The 12691-nt window shown below is 36.4% G+C and overlaps 1 protein-coding gene across 2 annotated transcripts in view; it reads left to right on the plus strand.

Moving 5' to 3' along the window:
- The window catches only part of LOC111154984 (TBC1 domain family member 5), a 544655-nt gene that overhangs the window by 300764 nt on the left and 231200 nt on the right, over positions 1-12691 (plus strand). For both annotated transcript variants that reach the window (XM_022514953.1, XM_022514954.1), the window contains exons 5-8: positions 5296-5404; positions 6920-7009; positions 7110-7184; positions 8309-8376. In XM_022514953.1, the coding sequence (XP_022370661.1) occupies positions 5296-5404; positions 6920-7009; positions 7110-7184; positions 8309-8376 (342 nt within the window). The remainder of the gene's footprint in view (positions 1-5295; positions 5405-6919; positions 7010-7109; positions 7185-8308; positions 8377-12691) is intronic.

A 12691-nucleotide genomic window follows, 5' to 3' on the forward strand; every position in this document is an offset into this window, starting at 1 on the left:
AATCATTCCTTTAAGATGGTATAAAAGTGTATACTCTTTCACTTGAACAGTGGATTTATGGTACAGTACTTTCATTAGTAGAAATCTTTCACTAATGTATTTCTGTACAAATTTAAATTTTATTATGTCCTTTTATCTCTGTATTTGGTAAAGCAGTTATGGTCACTAATACGGCAATTTTTTTTTTTTTTTCAAATATTGGCGTGTACTTCAGGATCATAAAATTGTATAAACCTTTTTACATCAGATTCAGTTTCCTTTCTTTGTGCTTTCTTACCTTCAAATATTCTACGCATCTAACTGTGATCTTATTTTGCATAAAGATCACCTTTATTTTGCCCTGGCCTTTAGTGCTACTATGTCTAGTCAAATCTCAAAAAATGAGATGATCAAGAGCTAGCTGAGCTTGTAAACTACAGGATCATCTCTGCAGAGCTTCACCATACCACCCCCTCACCATACTTCCCTCTTTGATCTTCTTTCTCTGTTGGACCTGTTGAACATCCCCGGTGATAATCCATTCTCCATTCCCTGCATTCTTCTTCAGTGAAAACCAGAGTAGCTCCTCTTAACCGAGTATTGAAGATCCTGAATACTAGACTGTGTGTAGTCTCTGAATTGTTTTCAATAATTGTAATTGTTTGGGTTTCTTCTTAGCCCCATAAAGACATTGCTGCCTGCTCAGGTAGTGCCCAAAAATGGAGTAGAAACCATCCTATAAAATATACAGTATAGACTTATTTTCTCCAATTTGTCATCATTTAGGACAATTCAGAAATTTTCTAGTACAGAACTGCCACATAATCAAGTAATTTATGCATTATTTAGGTTACAAAAGTATTTAAACAATTACATTTAGAAGGTGCTAACTAGTTTTATACTAATTTTATGTGTGTATCTTAGGAAATACTACATTAAAATATGTAATTAGAAATAGACATCTCCTTATGATCATCAGCTGTATTTATTCACTGCGTATTCTGGTTGATTTCCATGTCAAAAAAAACAAAAAACAAAAGACAAAAACATTGCCAAGTGGATTAGCTACCTAAACAGATATTCTTGGAGGGGAGACCTCAATTGCTACTGTAAAAGTTGATTTCATTTATTGAGAAATGACTGCAATCCTCATGGCCAAAACTTTCAATCAGTCACAATATTCTTTTCTAAGGAGCACATGGTAGCTTCAGAATCCTTTTTCACACAATACTTCTAGGGCAGCCACTAAGGCCTGAGAAGAAAACCAGTTTTTGCCTTTCTGTGCCTGGATGCTGGTTTTAGGGACCCAGTGCCTGCAAGGCATAGTGGTTGTCACTAGATGGCACTAGTGCTTTGTCAAGAAAGTCCTTAAGGCCCAGGCATCTCTCTAATCTGTTCCATTTGAGGAACCTACCTGAATACCCCAGGTTTTTAACCACTCACAGCAGCTGTTGACTTACTTCCTCAGTCCAACTGGTGTAAACTTATCTCTGTACCCTTGGACTTAATGTTCAAAAACTAGGAATCTAAGGGAGAAAATATAAGGTCATATTCTTGTCTTGCCTTGTTTCCAGAGGCCATTTTTGTCCCTTGATGGCTGCAGTATCGCATTTCCCTTTTAGTGTTGCTTCCACAAAGATGCTTCTCTTAATTCTCTTTTTTTCCCCCTCTTATTAAATTTTTCTGAGTCTTAGTTTCCTCATTGTTAAAGAAGGGTTAAAAATACACACCATAGGAGAGTTATTGTAAAGGTTAAAAGTGATTTACTTCAAGTATTGTATTTTTTTTTAAGATTTTATTTATTTAGTTGAGAGAGACAGAGACAGAGAGAGCAGGAGCAGGGAGGAGAGGGAGAAGCAGGCTCCCCACTGAGGAAGGAGCCCTATGTGGGACTCAGTCCCAGGACCCTGGGATCATGACCTGAGCTGAAGGCAGATGCTTAAGGAACTGAGCCACCCAGGCTCCTGCCACTAAAATATCGTATTTTTAAATATATATAGATTTTTTTTTTTAGCATTTCAGTAGCATCATTGCCAGATTTTGACTGTTACAGACATATTATTTGCTTTTTTAAAAAATATAAGACAAAGTTTAGAAACTACTGTTCCTTTACTTTTGTAAAGCTGAAAAATTCCACAACTGACTCATCAATAACTTAGCATTCTTTGCCCATGTCCTGATCTAAGTTCAGGAGTAGGTCCCCATTTACAAATGATTGTAAAAAACTTTAATTATGATTGTAAAAAACTTTAATTATGGTTCAGCTCCTCTCAAAGGGCTAACGTGTTCAATATTTTGTCCTCTGTATACTGTTAAAGATCTGACAGCTCAGCTCTTGGAGTAGCATTTGAGTGCCCATGGGGCTACTATTATTTTCTACACTCAGTTTTCATTTGTAGGTATAAAACTAGTTCTCACTTCTCTGTACTGCCAGAGTGCTTGTCCTTCACCCGATTATTACTAGTTTACAGATCCCTCAACCTCTTTAGCTTCATGCTTTCTCTAATCTCTCTGAGAGCTGAGCACATAGTAGGCACTGTCACTTGTGTTTACTCCGTATCACTGTTCATTAATGAAACACGGTGCCATAGAAGAGCAAGACAATGAGTTATCTTGCGGCCTTCGTGTTCCTCTGTTGTTAGGGCTCTTCATCAGTTTGAGGCGTTCAGCCTTAATTGGAACTCTGAGTACCCTGAATAAATTGAGATGATTGTGAATTCCAAAGATAATGTTTCCATTTCACATGTCCCAGTCTCCTGTTCTCTCTGCCGACACTGTAATCAAGGCCCAGGGTCTTATTTAAGCTAACAAATAATTATCCTTCATTACATAAGTAGTATGTAACTTGACCTTAAAAGGCTGCGTAACTTGACAAGATGGCAATGAATCTATCCACCAGCTGTGTCTACCTTCACACTGTCCCGGTCCCTGTGAATAGGAGCTGATTTTGGAAGAGGCTGGGGGAGTCCTTGCCTCACACTTCCCTCTCTTATCTGGAATGTATCGGTGATTTCAGGCCATGGAACTGCATGGTCTTGCACAAATTTTGATTCCTTTTGGGTTCAGAATCCATTTAAAATCTGCAGTTTTTGCTTGCAGACCACAAGCTATTTAGACATACTTAACATTCTCTGAGATGTACTCATTGCTTATCTTATCTTTGAGTACTGCTAAAACTGGGTAAAAACAAAACCTGAATATGAGATGTGAATAATATATGTGAGATTGTTGGGAAATGGATAATGTATTTAAAATATTATTGGTAATACAAATGGACTAATATGATTTAAAAAAAATATTTCTTTGAGCTTGGAGGGTCTAGGGATTACTTAAACATGACAACAGTGGAAAAAGCATCAGGAGAAAATAATGTTCAAGTTAAATTAATATACACATTAAAAAGCTTCACTGTGTTGAAAACCAAGGTATTGGGTTAAAAAGTATATGTGTGTGGCAGACAAAGGTGTGATGTTTTTAATGTATGAAAAACTCCTCCTTTGAACCAGTAATAAGGCACAGTAAAATAAAAGTAATATTATAATTAGTATTAACAATAATACTAATTTTAAAAAATATTCTGATATACTAGACATGCTTCTGAGGACTTGTCATGTATTTTAATCCTCACAATAATTCTTTGAGGTAAATGCTGTTATTTCATTTTACGGATGAGGAAACAGAGGCACAGGGACGTTAAGTAACTTGCCCAAGCTTGCACAGCTAGTAAGTAGCTAGTAAATTGTGTACTGTTTCTGTGAAGGCATGACTGTCTTTTTATCCCAGGAGTGTGGTTCTGCTGTCCATTCTCTTAACCACTATCCTGTGGTGCTTAAAATAGGCAAAGGACAAGAAGGGATGTTTTTAAAAAAGAAGTAATAAAATGACTCAAAAGAAGGAAAAATTTTCGCTTTCACTAATGACATAAATGCAAATTAAAATAAAAATGAAGTATTATTTTCTCTTATGAATGGAGTGTTAGGAGTAAGAAATTTTCATGGAGTGGTGTTAGGAGTGGACTTCCTCACTAAGGTGCTGGAGTGCTTGTCTCATACCGCATACCTAGCCACCAGCCCCTCCTGGCAGAAGGCTTCGGGATGGGTGCTCTAGGGCCGAGCTGGACATTCTCCTGCTTGTGGCAGTCAGGAATGTGCCATTGCCGGGGTCACTCTTCTGAAAACTCTGTGGAGATGATACTCCACAGTCGGGTGTTTTAGTAGTTGGTTGTATTACTGACTTTAAGATGACATGATGTGCGAGGCCGTCCTTTCTCAAATTGAGTCAGGTCCGACCAGTGAGAACTGCTGCTGTGTATCTACATGGAGGACAGTTGAGGGTTTTAAAGGCTTTCTTTTGAGGAAGTCTCTCTGAAGAGATTGCCAGGGTTTCAGCCTTGATGATAAGTTTATTGCGGCTTTAGGAAATCAGAAATTTCACAAAGCTGTGTTCAGTAGCCTCAACTGTTGACAAATGATTCTTGATGTTTGGTTTGGTACAAGATGCAGGGAATATAGGTCTACTTCCTTTATTCAAACTCAGTGAATGGTTTGGGACAATTAATTTCCAATTGTTTCCCAGTAGAGCAGATTTACTTGTATATTAATGAGGCACAGGTGTTAGGCCCCTGGTGTCTGTGTGCCTGGGAGGCATATTTCAGTTGTTTATCTACTCAGCCATAGGTACTGCAAGGTACTCAAGCTTGCCTTTAACAGTTTTTACAGTGAGGCTTTTTAATTTTTTGATGTTTTTTTTCAAATTTGCCTGCACCTGTTAAAATTTTAAAACTGATCATGTAGAAAGAAGTTGCAGAGATTTCAATAGTAAATTGCACTGGAAGTTAAAGAAAGTAGTCTTCTATTATATTTAACTCCCCAGCCTAACACTAAGGAGAAACGGATTCATTTAAACAGATATTTCATGTGAGAAGCCATTGTAATTAACAGTACCCTTTTTGTTGTGTATTTTTGGAGCAGGTATGTCTTTGTCAATGGGTAAAGCAGTCATATATTTATATTAATATTCATTTTTTTCTTGTTGCTCTGAACTGCACTACCAGCATTTTAGAGGAAATGGAATAGCCTCCATAGACATTATGAATTTCAGTAGCTGGCATAATTATAGCGATCTACATATTCATTAAATCTAAGAAGAACTGTGTCCAAAAAGACAGCCATGCGTTCAGAAACAGTACACAACTAAATATATATGTTTTAAAAGTTGCATTTCTTAGACTTATTTAAAATTAATTTCCTGTAGCATTCCTCTCCAAGCAGAGAATTTTAACAAAAGGATCCCTATGCTTTGGTTTCTTGCATATAGGAAAGAATGGGAAGAACTATTTGTAAACAACAATTACTTGGCAACAATAAGGCAGAAGGGGATTAATGGGCAGCTGAGAAGCAGCAGGTTCCGCAGCATTTGCTGGAAGGTAAGAAGAAAATATTTATTTACAGTTTGTGGTTGCAGTATATCAACACATTACCTGATGCCCTGAGAGATTACCCATGCAGGGGATCACTGAATTTTCCAGGAGACTTCACTCTCGATTTTTTGGCCATCCAAGTTTATATTTCATAGGACATTTACTAATAAGGTTGAACCACCTTAGTCCCGAGTAACTGGTGATGTTAAAGGAGTCATTTGAAATAGCTGTTCTTTCATCTCATTTGATGGAGCAGAATTCGAAGCAACACCTTTACATCCCCCAGAGGCTTCTGCAAAAATCCTTGAAGCTGGGCAGGAGCAGAGGGGGATTTTCTTCCAGCTTCCCACTGTATCAAGTGCAGCCATTTAGTCACCCCCGCTTTTTGCTTCAGAAACAGCAGATGGAAAAGATTTTTCATATGTACATATATATATATATACATGTACATATATGTATATACATATATATATATATTTTTTTTTTTTAAACTGGAAACATAAAGTGAAGGGCAGCAGGAAAGAGAAGTGGAAGAAAATTAAATCAGTTTCCTAAGAGAAAGGGCCATTGATTATCAAAACTAGTAATAATTTACAGTTATCTTTTTTAATTGCCTGGAAATATTGTCCCTTTTTGTTATCTCAAAATGAATTAAGGTTTAGACTTATTTCTGGAATGACTTCTATTGAAAGTTTTTTAGGTTATATCTGCATAAATTGAGCATACAGAGTCTGTGCAAGTAAAGACAGTAAGGAACACATGATGTATTAGATAGTCTTAGATTTAATAATTTAGATTTAATAATTAAAATACATTTTTCTTTTGTTATATGCAGGCAGTAAAGGCAGAAGACCTGCTGCTAGAATATTTGTATACAAATATTTGTGTCCCACCCCCTAGTCCTCGTTGTTTAACTTTTAGTAGCCTTCGTTTTCTAAAAATAAACTCAAGTCCAGATTTACTTTAATATGGTACTAAACTAAATTAAATCAAATTTGTCTTTTTAAGAATGCTTGTTGTTTTCATAAGCTAGCTGCCAGTTGTAAATTAACGTTTCTGCCGTAGAAGGAATGACTTCACTTCTCAAGCCATGCCCTCAGGTTGTTCTTCTCTGTCCTCTACCTGCCTGTTTTAGGACAAATCTTAAACCTTGAAATTAATCATTGGACTTTGTGTCTGTCTCATATTAATACCCCATTAATATGAGACTGTAAAATGGGAATTATACTTGAACCTCAATACATTCTTGCTCATTTTTAATATAAATCTGGAGGGGACCTTGATTCAGTTTTGTGGTATAGTTTTTGGGATCTTGTTCTTGTGGCCTTTGTTCACTTTTTGAATTGTCCAAATACACATAAACATTCCCAAATATAATTTATAGGGAACCGGAATGATAAGAATATGAATGTCTGTAGCAGTATTCAGTATGAATATCTGCTTCAGGTGATTCTATTTGGCATAGTTTTACATGTTGCTTGTTAGGATTTTTACAAAAGTTTCCTTTTTTTTCCTTGACAGCTATTTCTTTGTGTTCTTCCTCAAGATAAAAGTCAGTGGATAAGTAGAATTAAAGAATTAAGAGCATGGTATAGCAACATTAAAGAAATAGTAAGTTGTACTTTAATTAATGTAATTGTTTTCTTATGTATGCTTTAAAGTCTAGTAACCTCTGATCTTTGCATGTGTGTTTTCTTTCTTTCCTTGCCAGCACATCACAAACCCAAGGAAGGTTGTTGGCCAGCAAGATTTGATGATCAATAATCCCCTTTCACAGGATGAAGGGGTAAAGTTCATCTTTATTCATATCTCAGCTTCTTTTGCCCATAAGAATATGCTTATGAGACAGGTTATCAGTCACCATGAAAACAATGTTATTTCATGCCAATTAAATTTTTTTTTTACTCCATATATTATGCAACCTAAAACCTGATGGAAATTATTCTATGCTATATTCATCCTGTGTTGTAGGAGGTTTATGATCTGTTTCTGTGGAATGGCATTCTGGAGACGTCCCATGGGACCATAAGAACTCAGGGTAAAAGAGAAGAGCATAAACAGGAGGCTAGAACTGTAATGTCAAGTTGTAGTGGGCAGTAGGGACTCTAGGAAAGCCTCCCTTTATGATAAAATAGATGGGGGTTTACTTGGTGGGACTAACTTGCAAGAAGAAAAGTGACTTTTTGGAGTGAGTCTATTAAGAAGTTTTTAAAGATAATGAAAAAGATTTGCCCCTCCCCACTGATACTTCAGAGAAGACTAAGAATAATTACTACTTGAGAGTATTGTATAACTTCTTCAATTGCTGCTCTAATTCCTATTTCCCTGCTAACAGAAATTACTTTCCAACTAATATATAATACCAGCATTTCTTTTTTTACTGATACATATAGTTGTTATGATACAGTTTATAGTATAGCAGCACAGAATATTAAGTGAATTTTAAAACTGAAATTCACATTTTACAAAGTGTCTAAAAATCTGCTTGATCATAAAGCCAAGCTTTGCAAAAAAACATTACATGTCTTAGTGCATTGGGAGTTCAGGTCAGGTTCAAGTTGAAACCAGTTGACCTCTGGCCCTGCTCTAATCTAAGCAGAGCTTTTTGTTGTTGTAAGGGAAGTAGTGGGTGTAGAGCAGCAGAACTATCATTTACTTTATAAAGGTAATATAAAAATTTAGAATATGTACAATACTATTACGGAAAAATTGATATTAGTATAAGGATGTGTTTCTGATATTAGACTAGTAGTTTTTAATAAAACTTATTCTACTTCAGGTTTCCTCTCCACAATGTGAAATGATAACTCAGAGAAGGATAAATTTGATCACTTAAATTATTAAATTGAGATCATAAAAGACAAGTAAAGGTGTAAAATTATCTTAAATAGGTTGTTTTCCTTATTTCAGAGTCTGTGGAACAAATTTTTTCAAGATAAAGAACTGCGATCAATGATTGAACAAGATGTCAAAAGAACGTATGTAGAACTTATAGTAATTCAAATTGATGTTATCTCTTTGTAATTTTAGTAAGATACAAAATCCATAGAGGAGTTTTAATTAAATGCAGTATTTGCCTTATGTTACTAACAAAGTTATTGTGGCCATTTTTGATAGTAACAATTATTTTATGTTCTTAAAATACAGATTCCTATTTTCCTTCTTTCAACATAAATTCCAATATTTATGATCTTAAAATAATATCTAATTTGGTTTTCAATTTTCAGCAATGATTTGAAATCATGTGCTTCTGATTAAGGTTATATTATGTGGTCATAATATTGATATTGCTAGAAACATTTGTCTCCTGCTTCACACCTTTGAATCCTTTCTAACCAAATTGCTTTTTAAATGACAACTATTAGTTTTACCCTCCTTATTTCTGTCTCTCTTGAAGTCATTCAGGTTTGCAAACAACCTCTTCTTTCAGTCTACATAGTATTTACCATGTGAAGGGGTTGTGTACTTAGCACATGGCTAATATCCATTGACTTTTACATAATTGGGCTTTACCTTTCTGGGTCATGTAGTGAGAAGTACATGAAATTTTTGTGGGAAAGTCCTAGGATAAGTTCTAGCAACATATGCTATAATCTTAGGCATTTTACTTTCAATGAACATCTTTCCTCGGTGTCCTTTTCTGTAAAATGGGAATAATAGTTAACCTCAAAGGATTGCTGTAGATTAATAAATGTATGTTGTACTAGTACTATTCAGATATGTTTACACCTTTTTAAAAATATTTATTTATTCATCCTAGAGAAAGAGAGAAAGAGAGCGAGCATACACAAGTAGGTGAGAGTGACAAAGGAAGAGAGAGAGAGAGAAGATCTCAGGTGAGCTCTATGCGGAGCACAGAGCTCCACATCGAGCTCAATCTCATGACCCTGAAATCACAACCTTACATCATGACTGGAGCCAAAACTAAGAGTTGGACTCTTAACCGACTGTGCCACCCTGGCACCCCTAGATGTGTTAACACTTTAGGCTGTAAACAGTTACATAAATGTTAGTAAATTTAATCATTGCATCTAGGATGGGCCATGTATTTGCAGAGTCATAGATATCCCTAGTACCTTCTTCCAGGTTTTTCTGTAGCTTTGCCTGTCCGTTCTGCTGCTACTTCAACTCCTGCTAGACCTATTACAAAGTCAGGGCCTCTGGTTCTCTGACACTCATCTCTTTCTAGGTCCCAAACACTGAGTAATCAGATGACATAGATGGCTATTAACATTATACTACATATTGAACAAGTCACATTTTCTATTTTAAAATGAAAATCAGTGGAGGGGTACCTCGCTGGCTCAGTCAATAGAATGTGTGACTCTTAGTCTAACGGTTGTGTGTTCAAGCCCACATGGGGCCTACAGCTCACTTTAAAAAATAAAAATGAAAACAGGGGAATCATGGGTTCAGAGTACCACAGAACTGTACGAAACTGGCAATGGTGGTAGGTTGAGGGAGGGAGGTGTGGGATCATTTTGATGAGCTGAGTTATCTAGGTAACCCAAGAGGAGCCAATTATACGGAAACTACTCTCAGAGGCATCATGTGGCAGTTCTTGACCTCTGGCATATAGTTGCAGAAAGTAGAGTGCCATTGTATTAGTGTGCAGGAGGCACTCAAATATTTGTTAGAGAAAACAAAAACTGCATTTCCTCACCAATCATTTAAGTAGCTGTATAATCAGTGGGAGTAAAACAGGCCTCTTAAAAGAAAAATGCATGGTATATATTGCTAGCCAAACAGTAAAGGTATCCCTTTTTAAAAAAAATTGCTAGGCAGTTATCTTAGAAAACTTGACAGCTTCAGCTCTAAATGGCTAATAAGAAGGATCATGATCAATCTGCTGTTATCAAATGAAAATAGAGGGACCATGATACTGGAACTTCACACAGGCAGAGGCTCTGTGGATCAGATCACTGAAAAGACAAAACAAACAGGAGAAGGGGAAAATAAAACTCAGACAGCCAAGCCTCATAGAAAGTGGCGTTGGGAGCCCATTGATTATTTTGGTTACTTAACACAAACATTTATGCTTTGCTGTGTGAGGAAGTGTTATTTCTTGAAAAGCGTATGCTTGTAACTACTTGGTTTTATGTTTTCTATGCATTTTTTATTTATTTAAAATGTGTGTATGCACGTGATGTGTATAACATATATATGGCTAACTTTCTCTTATAAATGGTCTCCAATGGTATATTTTAATTCAGTTGGCAAGCCTAAGATTCAGGGGTGACAGGAGACCCTGTAGTTCATAGCATGGATGGAGGAGGTTGTATCTTCTTCCCCAGAAAGCTCTTCCATGGCTCTCCTCCACATTTAGAGTAAGGCTCCTTGCCATCTCTTTATAAATTTTGTGGCAGGTAACTTAGCTTGTAAGGTAAGACTGTCAGTCTTTTAAGCCACCAAATTGCCTAACAATAAAAGCTGAATAGCTTGAATAATTTTACTACTTTAGGTAATATATTCTCTTTATAAGGCACTGCATTATCTAAAATCCATGGGTTTCAGTCGAGTCTGTAAGGCACCTCATGATGCAATAGGAGAAGAAAAGAAATACAGCTCAATGAATGTTATACAGTGTTACTCATTTACTAGCATCTGTGATAAGAATTTTTTTTTACTGTACTTTTTTTTTTACTGTACATTTATTGAATGTCTGCTATGTACCAGCCTTATCCTTTTTGGGAATAGAGTGGTGAATAAGACAGACAAGGTCCTGCTTTCATGGGATATACATTTTAGTGTGGGGTGGGGAGGGGGTTGGAGGAATGAGAAAGTCAGCACGTATAGATAGATAAAGAGGATAATTGTAAAAGATGGTAACTGTTGTGAAGAAATAAAGCAGGGTGATAAGATAGAGGGATGGCAGTTTTAGAAACAGTGATTAGAAAAGGCATCTCTAAGAAGATGATATCTGAGCTGAGATGTGAAAAATTTTAAAAAGCCAGCCATTTGAAGATCTAGGGAAAGAACATTCCAGGCAGAGGGAACAGCTAGTGCAAAGTCTGTCAGTGAAAATAAGCTCAGTGTTTTGAGAAACTGAAGGGGGTAGGTATGGCGGGAGGTAAGTGATTTAAGTAGGGAAATTTTGGGAGAGAGCAGATGCCATCAAAACAATCCTATAGGCCAAAGTAAGAAGTTAGGGTTTTATTCCAGTTGCAATGGGAAGCCATTGGTGGGTATTGAGCAGGGGTGTGATACCTAAGAAGATCATTCTGGCTGCTGTGCAGCGGAGTGGGTAGAGGTGAAGATGGAATCTGGGAAAGTAACTGGGAGTCTTGTGGTATGCTTCCACATTAAGTAATGTTAGTGGCTTAGATGAAAGATGTAGTAAGAAAGATGGTTAAGAATAGATAGGTTGAGGATATGCATTTTCTACTTTTAAATATTAAGAGGTCATTATATGTAGTTTTCTCACATTGTTCTCCTCTATTTTTACTGCCCTGTTTTAGGTCTTTTTTTTTTTTTTTTTTGAACCTCCTATGTAGAGTTTCTGACTTGCTTAATTGTTCTCTTTAGATGTCTTTTCTTTCTCCTCCAGCAGAATCCAGGTGTTATAGCCTTATTTTCAGAAAGCACGTCTGGTCATGCTACTTGCCTAATCTAAAGCCTTCTTGGACTCTCTCTGATCTGCAGAAGAATGGACTTATCCAGACCCCTAACACACAGATGGTTCCCTTTTAGAGTTTTCTAGCTGTCTTTCTGTTACTAATGTCTAGTTTAACTCCACAGCAGTCTGAGAGCATGATTTCCCGTCTGCCAAATTGGTTTGGGTGTGCTCTGGGGTCTAGAATGTGTAATATCTTGGTGAATGTTCCATGTGAGCTTGAGAAGAATGTGTATTCTGCTGCTGTTGTTTCAAGAAGTACGTAGATCTCAGTATATTCAGTAGATTGATGATGTTGAGTTCACCTGAGTCCTTCTGATTTTCTGCCCGCCAGATCTGTCCATTTCTGATAGACAGTTATTGAACTTGCCAACCATGATAGTGGATTTTAAAAGTTCTCTTTGCAGTTTTATTAGTTTTTGTTTCACACATGTTGATGCTCTGTTGTTAGGTGCGTATATGTTAAGGATTGATGTATCTTGGAGAATTGATCCCTTTATCATTGTGTAATGATTGTGTAATCAGCTTGGTGTATTTTTCTCCATTCACTTACTTTTTTTTCTTTTTTTAAAAAAATTTATTTTATTTTCTCAGTGTTCCAAGATTCATTGTTTATGCATCACACCCTGTGCTCCATGCAATCCATGCCCTCCTTAATACCCACCACCAGGCTCACCAAC

Source organism: Enhydra lutris, unplaced genomic scaffold (assembly GCF_002288905.1).
Source record: "Enhydra lutris kenyoni isolate GAN:26980312 unplaced genomic scaffold, ASM228890v2 scaffoldscaffold39, whole genome shotgun sequence".
NCBI classification, from domain to species: domain Eukaryota; kingdom Metazoa; phylum Chordata; class Mammalia; order Carnivora; family Mustelidae; genus Enhydra; species Enhydra lutris.